The following is an 18,385-nucleotide window of genomic DNA, read 5'->3' as shown; positions in this document are numbered from 1 at the left end:
AACTTGGGAAGGAACAGGCCCTTCGAGATAAACCGGGGGGCAGTCTTGGCAGCCAAGGAAATTGGAATAGGTTGCACACAACTGAATAAGTTGCTAGGGGTGATGAACATATACGCTGGGTTTCATCATAAAACATACAATGATATCTCTCTTTTTATTGGGGAAGCAATAAATGACAGAAGCGCAGTTGATTCCCTACAAACTGTGCACGGATTAGTTAGACAGGCTTACATAGATCTTGGGAGTGATCCAGATGCGGATGTTTTGAACATATCTGTCAGTTATGATGGCACGTGGATGAATAGGGGTTTCACTTCCCTTTATGGAATAGGTTTTATTAATGATAGCCTTACTGGTTTCGTTTTGGACTTTGATATAAAATCCAAGTACTGTTTTCATTGTAAGGTTGTGGGGAAAAAACTAGCAGGTCAGGAAAAATTGGTTGGAATTGCATGAAATTGTGACAAAAACTTTGATGGGCCATCAGGTAACATGGAACCTGCAATGGCTCTTGTTCTATGGCAGCGTTCAGTTGATGCTACGAGTTTCAGGTATACTACATTTACTGCTGATGGGGACAGTAAGACCCTTGGTGAGCTAATAATGCTCAACCCTTATGGTGATGAGCACAAAATAACTAAAGAGGAATGCCTGAATCATATTCAGAAGCGCATGTATACCGGTATGAATTCTCTCAGTTGATTTTTCGGAGATTTTCGATTGCTCTCCAGGAACTAAAATCCATCAAAACCATCCGCATCTCCAAGGCTGATAAAGGCGGCAAAATTGTTATTCAAGATTTGATCAATTACAGTTCTAAAATGTTTGCTATTCTTGGTGATTCCAATTTCTACAAATCCATCAAAAACAACCCTTTGAAAAAGATGCAATCAGCTTTTAATTTAGGTTTAAAAAACATCTCTAAGAAATTTCCTGACCATTCGGACTTCATCTCCAAATTTAACTCTTGGCTTCCTAATCTTCCTTATGCTTATGGTCTTCCAAAAATTCATAAACCCAATTCACCGTTAAGACCGATCATTTCTAATATCAATTCTCCATCATATCGGCTCTCCAAATATCTGGCTAAAGTACTCTCCCCGACTTTGGGTACTTTTTCTGATTCTCACATTCGGCACAATATGGATCTTTTAGACAAACTCAAAAATCTCAAACCTAATGGACAAAAATTTATATCTTTCGACGCTGTTTCCTTGTTCACTAATATACCATTGGAACCAACTCTCAATTTCTTAAGAAGAAAACTCCCGGACTCCAATCTTGATCTCCCAAATCCTGTAGAATGTTTACTTGAACTTTTGGAACTCTGTACAACCAATTTATATTTCCAATTCCAAGGCAAATTCTATGAACAAATTTTCGGTTTCGCAATGGGTAACCCATTATCCCCGATTTTGGCTAATCTTTTCCTTGAACACTTTGAATCCGAAATTCTCCCTAAGTACGTTGGCTCTAAACCTAACTTTTGGATTAGATATGTTGATGACATTCTGAGCTTAGTTTCTGATAATTTTGATCTTACCTCTTTTATCGACTTCATCAACTCCCAATATCCATCTTTGAAATTCACTTTTGAAAGGGAACAAAATGACCAAATTCCGTTTTTAGATGTTCTAATTCACAATAAATTTTCTCATTTTATTTTCTCAGTCTACCGTAAACCTATCAACGCCGAGGCATACCTTCACTTCTTTTCGTTTACTGCCAAATCAATCAAAATTGGTCTCGCTCAAGGCCTCTTTCTCCGTGCACTACGGATCTGCGATGAAACCTTCCTTTCGGCTGAATTTGACCATATATCCAACTCTCTTAGAAAATTGGCTTACCCTGATCACATTTTGAAAATCGCTATTTCTAAGGCTAAACGTACTTTCTTCAATTCTAAACCTCCAGAAAATAAAAAACACATTTCAGAGTTCATTGTAGTTCTGTATGTACCTGTTTTGGAAAAGTTTCGTCACTCTCTCCCTTTATTGGATAAACAAATCATTTTCACGTATGAAAACAAAATTAGAAGGACTTTGGTTAAAAACAATCAATCTAAACCTTTGGACTGCGGAGTTTACAAAATTCCTTGTTTTGGCTGTGATAAAATTTACTTTGGAGAAACTGGTCGTGATTTAAAAACTCGAATTTCGGAACACAAAAAGGATATAATAAATCAAAAACCGGCTAGTGGCGTAGCCAATCACGTTTGGAACACTGGTCATCGTTTTAATTTTGATAAAGCCAAATTATTTGTACTTCCAGCAATTACACCAAACGCCACATAGTTGAGTCTGCCCTAATTACTCGTCACTCAGATATTAGTACCAATTTAAATAATGGCTTTTCTCCACATAATTCCCTTCTTTCTAAGTATATTACTTCATGCCTTGCCAAACACTAATTATTTACTCACTCACCAATTTACTCAATTAACCTGTCCTCCTCTGTATATATACCCCTGTTTTTAGTCTATTGCTCACACCTGACGATGATCTCTAGGGTGAGATCGAAACGTCGTGTCTTTTATATATTCTAGATTTAATAAATAAATTCTGGTTTTTAAATTCTTTTAATCTGTTAATAGTGGGATTTTATCTTATGAATTCTCTTTGTGAAAATATAAAAAAAAGTGGTGCCAAAACAATAAGAGGTCGCGGAAAAGTCACCAAAGATAGAATGCTGAGGTGGCAAAGCTATTTCAGAAATGCCATTATGAATAATGACACTAACGAAGAGATGCAAAATGCAATATGGGCAATTTTATTTCATTCAACTAAAACTCCGAATTGTCCGCCTGAGCGCCAGCATAGGAGATGTGGTGACTGGTGCTGGTATAAATCTGCTATAGCAGAGGGGAAAACCCTGATGAGGTCAAACAACAAAAACAAATTGACCCTGATCTAAAAAATGTAAGACAGCTGTTTATACTTTTGTTTCAAAGGCTTACTGACCCTGATCTTTTGGGTAGGTGTTGCAAAAAACGTACTTCGAACAGCAATGAAGCGCTCCATTCTATGGTGTGGCGTAAGATACCCAAAACCAAGTTTGGTACTCTAAAAACCCTCAAAACTTCAGTATCCATGGCTGTAATGGAATGGAATAAGGGCAGGGCTGCAAGCATTCAGCAGCAGCTGCAAGCAATGGGTATTGACAATGTTGGTGTAAGAACAACACAAGTTCTTGAAAAAAGTGACTTCCAGCGCGAAAAGACATCGGAAAAAAGGGCCCAACCTGCCAATAAACAAAAAAGACTGGAGAAAAAACTGGCTAAAAGAAGGAAGGAAGGTGTGGAACAAGCCTATGGAGCTGGATGTTGTGATATCAATGAATAAATACAAAACAAACATTATATTTTGAAGGTAAAACGTTATTGGTTTCTTTATCGCCATTTTCTCAAAACCATGTATTGACGGCTGGCAAAAAATCGCTCTCAAATGTATTCAACATAGCTGCCTGAAATTTTCTGTGGTTCATTATAACATTCTAAGCTACATAATAATGCATTTTTTTCATATATTGCATCTTTGGTTTGGATGCATGGGGGATTTTTCGGAAAATTTTTTTTCCCAAGATGGGGGCGTGGCAGTAGGCACTGAATTTTGACCCCTAATATCAAACCAAAATGCATGCAAATGGTCTAATTATGTAATTTGGGGTCTGAAATAATGATTTAGATAATTATTTACTTAAAAGATTGCATTTTGAGGTCAAACCATTTTTTTGAAAAATTGACCACACCCAAAATTTTGATTGTCTGTTGCCATGGCAACAGGCCACGTAGGATTCCAAAATTTGGTGTGAGGAATCCTTATGTGTGTATGAACAATCCCACCAAATTTCATCCAATTTGGTTGATTTATAGTAGTAGGTCCATATGGACCAGCTTCTACCCTTAAAAAGGAAGCCTTTTAGCTGCTTCCTGAATTGATCTAATGAAGTGATAGCACGAAGGCTAAGCGGAAGCTGGTTCCACAATTTTGGGGCGCTGTTGGAAAATGCCTGACTACCTGTAGATTGACTATGAAACAAAGGGACAACTAGCAGAAACTGATTGGCTGATCGAAGTGCACGAGGTGGTGAGTAAAGTGTAACAAGTTCAGATAAGTATGGAGGAGCTAAATTATGTATAGCCTGGAAAGTTAGCATAATAACTTTAAAACGAATGCGGTATGCAACTGGTAACCAGTGTAGGTCATGCAGAAGAGATGAAATGGATGAAAACTTGCTAGAGCGAGAAATTAGACGTGCTGCATTGTTTTGCACTCTGAAGTGGTTTGAGGGATTTTGCAGGGAGCCCGTTAAGCAAGGAGTTGCAGAAATCAAGACGTGAAGTAACCAAGGTATGGACATAAATGCGAACAGCATCATCAGATAAAAAGCCCCTTATTTTGCTTATGTTACGTAAATGAAAGTTGCAGGATTTAACAATGGATGATATTTGATCTTTGAAAGTAAGCTCCGAGTCAAAAAAATTACTCAAAGATTCTGAACAGAAGTAGAAGGTCTGATGTCAGAATCAATAATTCTGATATGAGGTAACTGTTGAAGCTGACTATACATATTTCTAGTATACACGAATAGCGCATCTGTCTTATCCCCGTTGCATTTGAGGAAATTATTCCTCATCCAGCAATTCAAATCATCAGCTTTTTCAGACATAATTTGACATGATGGGAACAAATCAGGTACACTAAACGCAATGTAAAGTTGATAATCATCAGCATAGAGATGATAATCAAGATCATGAGGTTGACTGATGTTACCAAGAGGAGTAATGTACGCTGCAAAAAGCAAAGGGCCCAAAACGGAACCCTGAGGTACACCAAATTTGATTTCCAATTGCTCAGAAAAGTTAACATTTATACATACACTTTGAGTCCTATTGCTAAGATATGACCTGAGCCAATCAAGAACTGTGCCTTGAATTCCTAGTAAATTTAGACGTTCTACGAGTCTAGTGTGATCCACAGTGTCGAAAGCAGCGCCCAAATCAAACAAAACAAGTAACACACACTGCTTTGAATCTAATAAACAAAGTAAGTCATTATGCACTTTAACCAGAGCTGTTTCGACACTGTGGCGTTGTTTATAAGCAGATTGAAATGAAGTCTGCTAAGTTATTGCTTGACAAATGGAGTGTTAGCTAGTCTGCTACTACTCTTTCGAGTACTTTCGACAGAAAAGACAAGTTGGATACGGGCCGATAGTTTTTCAAACAATCAGCATCAAGGGATGACTTCTTGAGGAGGGCCTGCAAAATAGCTTGTTTAAACTCTTTTGGAACATGTCCAGATACCAATGAACAGCTTACTATTTTAGTAATGAGCGGCATGATACCTTTAAGCCCCTTCTTAAGAAGTTGTGATGGAAATGGATCCAGATTACAATATGTAGGTCACATGCCAATTACAATTTTGGCAAGTTGATCGATTGACACAGCTTTAAAACTGTCTAAAACCTTTACAACATTGTAATGCTCAGAAGCAGCAATATTGGATTCAGGAAAAGAATCTCTTATCTGATCAACTTTATCTAGAAAGAAAACATTAAACTCATTTGCTAATTCAACAGCATCATTGTGTTTTGGTAGAGCTTTTATGTTTTCACCATACACCAACTTCCGAATTGTCCTAAATAAGTCGGCAGTGCCCACCTCAGCGGTGACTGAGAAATGTTTTAGTTTTTCTAATTTCATCATTTGTTTCATTTTACAACAATGATATTTCCAAATTTCACGATCTATTGTCAGATGAGAATGTCTCCACTTTCTGTCCAGTTGTCTGACTTTCTTGCGATATTTAATAATTTCCTCACTGAGCCACGGAACATTCGGACGAATGCAAATACTTCGCTTCTTAGCAGGTGCTAATTCATCTAATAGATGAGAGAGCTCAGAGTTATAAACGGTGACTAAATCATCCACACAGTCAATGTTACTGAAGTCAATCTTAGAGAACATCTCTGATAATAAGGCAATGTTAATATCCTTCAATTTTCTATACACTATCTCCTTTGTAGGCAACGGAGGTTTGCAGATATTGACCGAGAAAGAAACCGGATAGTGATCAGCAATACCTGCAGTATCATCCACATCCAAATCACATATGCATACCTCACTACTTCTAACAATAACAAGATCAAGTGTGTGACCCTTTTCATGAGTAGGTTGATCTACAAGTTGAACCAAATCATGCTGCTGTAGGATATCTAGAAATCGTTGAGTATCCCTATTGTTTGGATTATCCATTTGAATATTATAATCACCCATGAAAACAAGCTTGTCTGATGGGCAATCAGTATTCAATCTGCCCAATAAATCTGGCATTTCTTCAAAGAAAGTGAAACTTTGAACATTAGGTATCTTCTCAGGACGATAGATTAAAATGAAACAGTAATTCTGATCCTTCCAGGATAATCTTGCTTGTAAACATTCAAAACTAGTCGGCCATTTAAGTGAATTGAAACGGAAATCTAAAGATGACCTATAGAGAATTCCGACACCACCTCCTTTGCGGTGAGATTGAGGGATGTGTTTTAATTTGTAACCATCAGGTGTAATAGCAGTTACATTTGTAACATCTGATGGAGTTAACCAGGTCTCATCGATAAACAGTACATCCAGATCATTTTCAATGATGAAAGCAACAATTGTCTCAGGTTTGTTACAAACTGATGTTGGATTAATCTGAGCACATCTAAGTTTCTTGATCATTGTTGACTTTTGATTGTCAATTAGAGGCACTTTGGTCAAGTTGACAATGTTTACACCTTTTCAGTATGGTGCAAGTTTTGTATGCCTGACTTGATGTTTATGACAATATAGACCACCTCGTCGACTTCTACGGGTATTAAATCTTCTGTATACACCAAGTGACCGCAAATCCGATATAACACATGGCTGGAGAATTGAATTAGTCCTGGTGTCATTCAAACATAGTAATGTAGATTTACTAAACACTGTTGAGCAGTCAGTGGTCATGCCTAATTGAAGCATGACATATATACTGGTAATAGACACAATTATTGATTTATTCCAACATGTCCACCAGTTTTTGAAATTGGATATCCAGAAAGTCACAATTACAGCTAATAAATAAACTTCCATGGTCGAAGATTTTTCATCACAGTAATCCCTGCATATTCATAGTCACAAACACACTGATTTTTAAACTTTCACAGTAACATATTCCTTCAAAATTATGGAACTTTGTCAGAGCACCAAGGAGCTGCTGACTATAGCGCTCACTTGACCTTGACCTTCTAAGCGTTAATGGAGTTACGCAGGTTGCACCCTGTGTCCTACCCGAGCAACAAGCCTACCCAAGAGAACGAAAATTACAAGGTAATTACAGTACTTGTACAATTTCATCAACTGCTGAAACCCAAACAGTCAATTAATGCAAACTAAGCCAGAGGATTCCCTGAATCCCAGGTAAATCCTAAAAGTGAAAAAATCACTCATCAACCTTTCTTTCCCCTTCCTAAAGGGTAAAGAGTGCTAAACAAGCTTTGTGCACCCTGACTGGTCAGAGAGCACCATCTGGCAAGTCATCTGAAACCCGGTAAGCTAAAGCCGGTATTTCAATGACCTCCCTGCAGGCGATGGTCTTTGGTTCTTGGCCATAAAGCAAAGCCTAGGCCACAAGGTGACCGAGCAATCGAGTGGACTAAAAACCACATAACTGGGCCTTACCAACAGGGCATGCCAAAGAGCTGCCATAGCCAAGCATAAAGCGGTCTTAGTGGTCAGTCTGGCAAAAGAAAGAACCTCTAACAGCTCATAAGGATGCTCCATCAAGTATTTCAGAATTGTAGTCAAATTCCAAGGAGGAATCGAAAAACCCGCAATTAATTGAGCTATTCTAGGATCATCTGTTACAGATGGACGACATGTGACCTTCAAAGTGTGAGCTATAGCCGATCTATAGCCCTTGATAGTCATCACCAGGCAGAGAACGAAAACAGGAGAAAATCCGCCACATCTGCTACAGTGAGTAAGAGGCAATCAACTTGTCGCCCACCACACCAATCCTGGAACAGCGCCAGTGGATGGCCTCCTTGACCCCAGGATAAACCTGGCAGATGCCGACGAAAAATCTTGAGTGTGCAAGGATCACTCGACAGTGGCCAAGCGTGTAGATTGAGCCATTGCAGGTTGGGGTGCTGACGAAAATGCCCTTGAGACAGGGGAACGATTCCTAAGGGAGCAGCCTGGGATGGTCGCACAGCCGATGTAACAGCCTCACGAATCACAACTGAGCCGGCCAGCAAGGAGATATCAGGGGAATGTTGCAGTGCTCCGTGTTGTGGAACTTGGAGGGCGAAAAGGCATAAGCGTGCATGTCCTCCCAATGTATCGGGCATCCACCTTCCACGCTGTTGCGTCTTGAAAGGGGGATACAAACACTGGGCACCTGGTGTTGAACCTGGTCGCAAAGAGATCCAATACAAGGGGCCCGCCAGAGCCTTAACCCTGTCCGCCACAGACTGCTGAAGTGCCCATTCTGTCAGAATGGCTCTGTCCTGACGAGAGGGTGCCGGCCACCATGTTCCGCTCCCCGGCTAGGTGAGACATAAGGCTTGAGACAAAAACAACACTGTCGTCGTCAGGGATGACAGCAGGGACGACCGGGTGCCTCCCTAATTTTCCTGATAGGCCCGGACTGTCGTGGTGTCGGTAACTACCCAAACATGACGGCCTTTGAACCTCTTTACGAAAAACTTCAGGGCCTTCATCACTGCCAGAAGTTCAAGGTAGTTTATAAAAAACTTTGACACCCGGCCCGACTACACCTCCGCCCTTGCGACTCCTCGACGTGAGCACCCCATCCGTAATGGCTCGCATCCCTGTACAGATAGACTGGAGCAGGTCATGGGATGTCCCCTGTATCATATTCCATGGAAACGTCCACCATCCGAGGGCACCCATCAGATGGGGGGCATAAACGCATCCCAAGCGAGATTAATTGGGCAAATGCTGTCAAAATGGAACTTTCCAAGATTTCTTAGCCAGAAGAAACTTAAGTATATATATATAACGATCTGGGATCTGAGATCTGACTTTTCTAAACTAGGGGTCCAGGGAAACCATTCCAATTTGGGAAGTGGTTTCAAATCCTCAACAATCTAACAATTTAAATATTCAATGCCCCCTGGTGACCATTAACAAAAACCCATGACCTTGAAACTCACCACAATCATAGAACATGTCATGAACTACAACTTTGCAATTGATCATGGTAACAAAATATGCCTAGGTACCAATCTAATAAGGAAATACTAAGTTACTCTACTATTCAACGCCCCTGGTGACCATATAGAATAACTAATGTCCTTAAAACTCACCACAATCATAGACGATGTCATGCGCTACAACTTTGCAATTGATTGTGGTTACAAAATATGCATAGGTACAAATATAATATAGAAATACTAAGTTATTGTATTATTCAATGCCCCCCGGTGGTCATATACAAAACCAATAACCTTGAAACTCACCAAAATCATAGAACATGTCATTAGCTACAACTTTCCAATTGATCGTGGGATTTAAGTCCCAAGTTGGTTAATAAGTAGCTAGAATTAGCCATAAATTAGTCATTTATTTATCCTTCACTCCGTGCGTATAGTTCACATACAACCCGCGGTGGCGCTATTTATATTATCTATCATTTGTTTACCGTATTCACAGACCTTCAGCGCAACTCACTTATATACCATAATCATGTCATATACAACGGTAGCAACTGTATACAATGGTAATAGTTTTTTAATTCAAACCACTCCCAAAACTATAAGATATTGCATGAAATGACTGGAAGCCGCGAGCATTTGTCAGAGATGACGTCAGAAATACGCACCTGCTTACATAAACAATAACAGCGAGGATGTGCTTAAATTGCTGATTTAAAAGTCGTATTTCTCAGTAATGACTGAACTAAAATTCAAACCAGTTCCATACTAAATATTTGTGAATACATCAAATTTGAAAATGACTTTTACACAATATTCCATTCTGATGGCATTTGCTCTTTAAGGCAGCCCAAAAGGTCTTCCAAAATCTCTGCAGCGGGCAACTGTGAAGCAGTGTTGCCAGCACCAAGCTATAATATTTCAGAAAATTTTAGAAAGTAGAAGCATTTTCCAAGCACTTATTCCGATCTTGAACCCATGAACGACTATTGTATTTTGGAAGGTAATGGCTATTTTCAATGTGGCACAACCTCATTCGATGACGATCAGCATATCAAGCATTACGGGTCGAGCCCTGAATTTTTGCAGTTAACCAAAGCGCGTTTTGCGCTTGGGTTTGGAACGCTTACAACAATTTGTTCAGTAAGGAATTTGCATTCACAAATAAATCATGAATTGGCACAAAGTTGTGTTTTCATCTATCAGCAATATTTTACGCTAGCGTAATACTGAAAAAAAGCTATGCGGCCCGTAACATGGCGCCACCTACATTGTTTTGCTATGCTAATGAATAGGTGATGACGTCATAGCAACGTTTCCGAGTATCTGCGGGCCAGTTTTTCAGCATTACGCGAGTGTATGCTGAATAAACTATCGCTCATGATTAATTACAGAAAGAATTTAAGTAACTAGGGGTCCAGGGACACCATGTCCACTTTGGAAGTGGTTCCAAATGCTCAACAATCTAACAATTTCAATATTCAACGCCCCTGGTGACCATATACAAAAACCAATGTCCTTGAAACTCAGCACAAACATAGAACATGTCAGCAGCTACGATTTTGTAGTCAATTGTGATAACAAAATATGCCTCGTTACCAATTTAATATGGAAATACTTAGTTATTCTCCTATTCAATGCCCCCTGGTGACCATATTCAAAACCCAATGACCTCGAAACTCACCACAATCATAGAACATGTCATGAACTACAACTTTGCAATTGATCATTGTAACAAAATATGCCTAGGTACCAATATAATAAGGAAATACTAAGTTATTCTACTATTCAACGCCCCCTGGTGACCATATAGAATAACTACTGTCCTTAAAACTCACAACAATCATAGATGATGTTATGAGCTACAACTTTCCAATTGATTGTGGTTACAAAATATGCATAGGTACGAATATAATAAAGAAATACTAAGATATTGTATTATTCAACGCCCCCTGGTGGCCATATACAAAATCCAATTACTTTGAAACTCACCACAATCATAGAAAAGGTTATGAGCTACAACTCTAATTGATCGTGGTTGCAAAATACGCTTAGGTATCAATATAATGTCGAAAAACTTTTTCCCACTTACGAATGAGTACTGGTGACCCCAAGATGGCCCCCAATTGCGTCATAATTGGCTGATCAAAAATACCTGTCTCAGGTATAAAACATCCCTTTCCAAAGAATACCCATCACAAATTGTAATGAGAAATGGCAAACCAGTAGGAAGCTACAGGAATTCGGGCCAAAATTAACATTTTTGGGCACTAAAAAGGTCATAGCACGGCCATCTTGAGTCCGATCGACCCAATTTTTCGTTATGCTGATGGGCCCTGGGGGGATTCACATATATCCGAAAGATCAAGGTAATATATCAAAGCGTCTTCAAAATTTCCCTCAAAAAGCTCAAAAATGTGTAAAAAGTGCTGATTGTGGTGAACAACAATTTTTTGGGCTGAAGATGTGTCTAGGGTAGATACATGTGTAACCCAAATATCAAGACATTATATTGAAGCGTCTTAAAAACTTCCCAAAATAACTGGATTCCGTCTACGGACGGACGGACGACGGACGAAAAGTGAACGCAATAGCCCGCTGGGACTAAAGTCCCAAGTGGGCTAAAAATCGTTTATTAGACGAAGTAGAATGGCAAAATATTTCCAGATTTTTTTCTGATAGAGCTGATTTAACCCAGCACCCGGCTCCAATACCGAGCGGAATGGGGAACTCCCTGTAACAGAGGATGAAGAGCCTGGCGCAGCTTCAGTACTCTGGCTCAGGTGGGGTGAACCCAGTGCTTCATCTAGCCAAAAATAGAGGGGCGGTCCGCCCCGCCCCCGAAAATAGCCGCCCTTGTGCCCTTCAGATGTGTTCAATGCTCGCCCTTGTGCCCTCATCACTTGCCGTAGGTCCACCCTCCTTCCCTTGTCAGTCACAAGTAATGAGTCAGGGCTTTCAAAATAAGCCGTCGCACCCGACTGTTAGTAAGGATATGCGACGGCTATGAAATATCTTGTATGATATCAACGATAGTAGCTCATGTGATCAGTGGTTATATTCAAATGTACTGCAGTCAGTGTGCATCGTGTGAAAACGTGCCTCAGACGCGTGGCCTAGTTTAAGTTTCCACGATATTGGCTGACTTCCAAACTACTGCCAATCATTCTAGCGACTACCATTGTAAAGCTGGTAGTGTATATTCGATTCGTTTTGAACACATCGTGATGCTCTGGATCTTTTTATCTAGACTATTAGACAAATTTTATATATACAAGGTGAAAAACTTTGTTCGGTGAACTCACAGAGAGACTCGCAGAGACAATTAGTTTGAGTAGCCAATAGCAATAATGAGTTCTTAAGCTGGCTCATTACCAATTATTAACAGCTATTTGCCAATCACTAACACTATCAATTTAAATCAATTAATTTGATATTTCTAAGATAAAAAATATGCAATTTCATGTAGGCCTATACATTATTGCTGGCTCTTTTTCGCTGTATTATTTGCTTTTTGAGATTGCTTTTTTCTGCTATTTTTTGTCTGCAACTGGTTTTGTTCATTGACAGGCATAGGTGTAAGGATGTACTGTGGTCAAGTGTGTCACTCATGGCAAAATCAGAGTTAAACATAGTTTCTAGTCCTCAATCGTAGAAGGGGGTACCTCGATTCTATGCAATAGGGAACATTGCAGTTTGCCCCCAAAACAGACGTGAGTGCGTTATTATGTGCCCTTGCTCCAATGGAATCATGCACAAAAATGCCCTTATTTGAAATCAGCACCCTGCCCTTTTTTAATGCTAGATGAAGCACTGGAACCAGTCCCTGTCACAGATCAAAGTCCATACCGAGGCACGTGAACTCCTGAGACAGAGAAAGCTGGGACTTCTGTGTGTTTACTCTGAAGCCAAGGTCTTGTATCATGCCAAGGGTCAGTTCGACCCCGCGGCAACACTCCTGGTGAGAGGCCCCTAATATCAGCCATTCGTCCAGGTAGACGTAAAGCCCTACCCCTTGCAACTTCTTTTGAACGGCCCTGACTAGTTTGGTGAGGACCTGGGTGCCGAGCTGAGCCCGAAGGGCAGAGAAAGGAACTGATACACTTGCCCCTTCCACTTTACCCAGAGACATTTCCTGTTGCGCGGGTGGATAGGGACCTGGAAATAAGCATTTTAGATCTATGGATGCTGCCCATTGACCTGGGCGTAGCCCTTGAATGATCTCCTTTGGAGTGGTCTTTTTGAACTTTTGACAATCAAGGTACTTGTTCAGCATCGACAGATCTTTGAACGTTCCAAACCCCTCTGGATGTGGAGAAAATGGCCGGGATTTCATTCAATTTACGCCTACTCAAAAATATGATAATAGTTGAAATTTTTACAATGGGTTTTGGCTGATAGGATATCACACTATCACAATTATGTATGAACATTCTACTAACCAATCTAATTGCAACAACAAATCATAATCATTATTCGTAAGGTCTCGATTCATCAGATCCTGTGCAACAGCTTCAGGCAATGCTGGAACACCACTTCGTGGTGCAGGCCGCCATCTCTGAGTTGTTTTCTGGAAAAGCGGTGAGAGAAAATTTGAATATAGTATAAAAAATGCGCAAATTGATAATTTGACATTGATGTGACAAACCTGTCTGAACTGAAAACTATGATCACTGTGAACTTGAGTGTTAAAGCAGGATTGACATAGATAATATTCAGCACATATATGACATCTACAAAAGATTGTGGACCCAAATTAGTGTATTGGTAATGTACAGGTTAAGCATATGGTTGATGATATCATCTAATTGGTGATAAGCTCGCTACTCTTGGGCCAAAACCTCAACATAGGCCTTGTATACGTATGTTTATTTTTTCATAATTAAATGCAGCAATTCCATTATGACTAAGTAAGACAGAGTAAGTTGCCAGCAACAAGCTAATGATTGAGACTTTCCATAACATACATATGAAAATAACAAAATACAAAACAAATTTCAATCATGAAATAGGCCTAGGCCTATAATGATAAATCAATGATAAGGAGCCTATCGGCTAATAGAGCTGAGCTGTTTGATTTGAAGAAATAGAAGCCACGTACCCAGGGGCACCCCCTGATGGCCAAATCTAAACAAGAGCCCCAAGGTGCACTATGGCCAGCCTGTAAGCTTTTCATAAAATGGCAAATGATGCATTCTGTGGGTAATATTTGTCAAAATACACTCCCAGCTCAGAATCAATACCTATAATTTACACAATACAATTGTGTTTTCATAAATAGCACAGACAGTGACTGGAGCTGGCAGGAACAAATACCTCAGATAAATCCTTTCCCTTGGTCTTATTAATTTGAATGTGGAATAGAATTGAATTAACTCTGATATTTGCTAAATAAAACAAAATTGAATTGGATTTGATTGGATTTAATTTGTTCCGTAAAGTAAAATTGAATTGCAGAATAAAATTTGATTGAATTTGCAGTTTGTGCACATGGCTAATTAGCATATCAAGGTAATCCACAGGGGCAGACACATGGGATCGCACCTGCGGCATGTGTGACAACTTAAAATTTGTTAAAATGTCCTTTTAAAAAAAAAGTTCTCATAAAAATACTGTCTGGTCTGCTACAGCGCCCGCGAAATCCGACGTCTGGACCTATATAATGAATTAGAATTTGAATAAATTGCCAAAAAAGACATATTATATTGAAACATTTGCGAAAAAAGGCACTTTATGTTGAATAAATTACAAAAAAGGGCACATTATATTGAATCAATTGCCAAATAGGGCAGATTATATTGCCAAAAAGAGGATGTTATATTGTCAAAAAGGGCATGTTATATTGTCAAAAAGGGCACATTATTTTGCGAAAAAGGGCACGTTATATTGTCAAAAGGGCACGTTAATTTGCCAAAAATTCAAAAATAGTTTGAAAAGGGCAGAATTAATCTTTGAAGTGAGGGTGAATTCAATCATATTACTGAAGTACTCTAAAGTGCACGACTCAATGACTATCAGCATGTTCAAAATGCCAACAAATTCCAAAAGGCACATTGTATTGCAAAGGGTACATTAAATTACCAAAAATTCAGAAAAGGGCTCAAAAACATGACTCCAGAAAAATTGTCACAAAAAGGACACTTTCAGATTGCAATAAATACTAATAGTGGTATGTTATTGCCTAAAATTCAGAAAAGGGTATTTTTTGGCTCAGGTGTTCTGATAGGGCTTTAAATTTCAAAACATTTCTTAGGGGAGGACCCCCAAACCCCCTTCGCACCTTTCGGTGCTCGCCTCGTTGTTGTAATACAAATCCGGACAGGTGTCCTCTTGAATCGGTGCTAACCCTTTAATTTGGGCCTGGATCCGCCCCTGATCCATCCGATTTGAAAAAAAGCCATTTTTCCCAGACTTTGCATAATTGTCAATGATATTTTCTGTAGTGCAAATAAAAACATTCCTCCCAAAAACCAAATCAACTAAAGATTTCACAGAAATCGATCTTGAAATACAATCTTAAATCTTAAAATAAAACCCGGAAGTAAACAGTAGACGATACCCCGGGTTCATGCGAACATCTGCTGATCCTTGCGGCTAAGCCAATCATAGAGGAGTCTTTGCTTCTGATTGGCTTTTTAAAACTGATATTTTTGCGTTCAGATTTTTTTGCGAAAGAACTCATATAAATTTTAACGAGGCCCTTTTTCAAAATTTAGCTTCGTAGAATTTTGAGAATGGATAATGCTTCAATGAATGATTTCTATGAATATATGCTCAGTTGCACAGTCAAAGAGCCTTAGCTCTGGAAACCGTGTTATTTAAATTTGCTCCATTTGTATAGTAATAGGCTCTGTTCTTTGTAGGTATTGTTCCATAGAATGTTCATACTAAATTTGGAATTGATCTGATTAAAACTGTAGGACAAGTAACAATTTGAAAAAATAGAAGCCTCATCCCTGGGGGACATATCCAAAAAAGGGCTCTGTAGCTTTAGGTCTTGGTCTATAGAATATTCATTCCAAATTTGGAATTTATCTCATTAAAATTGTAGGACTAGTAGCAATTTGAAAAATAAGTTGACAGATGCACGAATGAACAGACGGATAACAATGGCTCACCCCAACCCATTAGAAAGTTTGTCATTATGATCATCTTACTTGTAACATTTCCCCAATATAGGACAAACATGACACTTCTTGCAAACAATTCCTAAATGAACATTTAAACGTTCGGTTCTTGTGACATTTGATGATGAATTTGCCAATTCTTTCTTTAACATATCGAATGGTCCAAAGTCCTCGCGACAAAACGGGCACTTAACAATCGTTTCGCCAGTAGACCTCTGGTGGTCTGCCCAAACTTTCATACATTTTATATGAATGCTATTTCCACAGCCATATCTAAAAAAAACAATTAACATTGAGCATAAGCATAAAATGATATCTATTCATAATCTTAGCTCCAACTAGGGGTCCAGGGACACCATGCCCACTTGGAAAGTGGTTTCAAATGCTCAACAATCTAACAATTTCAATATTCAACGCCCCCTGGTAACCATATACTAAAACCAATGACATTGACACTCACAACTTTCATAGAACATGTAGACAGAATCCCACGCTGATAATAAAATGTCCGAAAATGTAACTTCGAGATAGTAGTTTATTTCAACGTTTCGACTATATCCTAATAGTCATCTTCAGGAATAAACATATGTTTCATAGAACATGTCAGCAGCTACAATTTTGCAATTGGTTGTGATGACAATATATGCCTCGGTACCAATTTAATATCAATCACCACAATCATAGACCATGTCATGAGCTACAATTTAGCAATTGATTATGGTAACAAAATATGACTAGGTACCAATATAAAAGGAAATACTAAGTTATTCTACTATACAACGCCCCTTGGTGACCATATAGAATAACTTATGACCTTGAAACTCACCACAATCATAGACCATGTCATGGGCTACAACTTTGCAATTGATTGTGGTAACAAAATATGCATTGATACGAATATTATATCGAAATACTAAGTCACTGTATTATTCAATGCCCACTGGTGGCCATATACAAAAACCAATGACTTTGAAACTCACCAAAATCATAGAACACGTTATGAGTTGCAACTTTGCAGGACTCAGAATTCTGGCCAAAATTGACATTTTTGGGCCCAAAAAAGGTCACAGGACGGCCATCTTGCGTCCGATCAACCCAATTTTTCTTATGCTGATGGGCCCTTGGTGGATACAAATACATATGAAAGATCCAGATAATTGATCAAAGTGTCTTCAAAATTTCCCTCGAAAACTTGAAATATGTGTAAAAAGTGCTGATTTTGACGAACAACAATGGCTGCCAGTCGGCCATCTTGAATCTAACAGGGCCAGTTTTTGGGCTGAAGATGTGTCTAGGGTAGATACATTTGTAACACATAAAGACATTATATTGAAGCATCTTCAAAACTTCCCATATATTCTTGGGTTGCATATTCTTGTTCATCTATCACATTAGTGGAATTTATTCAACATGTTCACTCCCACCGTGATAATATGGAGCTGCCTGCAATTGCCAATATGAGTATATCTGTAGGTGGACACCAGAGCTAATACCTAGTAAGCCTTTGCTCATAATTGAACAATGAGCATTGAGAATGAAGCAGAGTTTATTCACATTGCCAACCTATCAGAAAGTATAACAGTCCTGTGTGCGAGATATTGAAAACAGTGAATACAAAGAATCAGCTAGCAGTATAGTTGTAGTGGCACAGGCAACAGGATTGGTAGTACAATTCGAGTTATACTTGTAGTCGCCAGCGAATGTGTTGGCACATAGCACGTTTAGTGGTGATTTTTGTCAGAGGCCTAGTTGTGAGTAGCAAGAGAGATCAGTAAAGCGACTCATGATCTTCTGATGATAAATTTGAATCAGATCTAGGTTTACAATCAATTATTTGGGAACAATTACAGTAGAATCTACCTAAGCGTTATCAATTGGACTTGAAAATTTCATCTGACTCGAGTGGAATCTGAGTTGGATATGGTAAAAGTTTTGGTGATATTTCTTTGAATCTGTGTCTGGATTTAATAATAATACATAATTTGGCATAAAAAAATCAAAATAATGGGAGTTTATGGAGTTAAGTGATACCACACCACATGACAACCATATTAGGC

The 18,385-nt window shown here is 38.9% G+C and overlaps 1 protein-coding gene across 1 annotated transcript in view; it reads right to left on the bottom strand.

The window, feature by feature from the left end:
* The window catches only part of LOC141912054 (E3 ubiquitin-protein ligase Zswim2-like), a 115,344-nt gene that overhangs the window by 40,919 nt on the left and 56,040 nt on the right, over positions 1-18,385 (bottom strand). The window contains exons 4-6 of the mRNA XM_074803230.1: positions 16,359-16,601; positions 13,850-13,934; positions 13,644-13,771 (exon numbers count right to left, since the gene is read on the bottom strand). Coding sequence (XP_074659331.1) covers positions 13,644-13,771; positions 13,850-13,934; positions 16,359-16,601 — 456 coding nt within the window. The remainder of the gene's footprint in view (positions 1-13,643; positions 13,772-13,849; positions 13,935-16,358; positions 16,602-18,385) is intronic.

This window comes from Tubulanus polymorphus, chromosome 10 (assembly GCF_964204645.1).
Source record: "Tubulanus polymorphus chromosome 10, tnTubPoly1.2, whole genome shotgun sequence".
In the NCBI taxonomy this organism is placed as follows: domain Eukaryota; kingdom Metazoa; phylum Nemertea; class Palaeonemertea; order Tubulaniformes; family Tubulanidae; genus Tubulanus; species Tubulanus polymorphus.
Note: the sequence above shows the minus strand (reverse complement) of the source record. Positions and strands in the feature narration are given on the sequence as shown.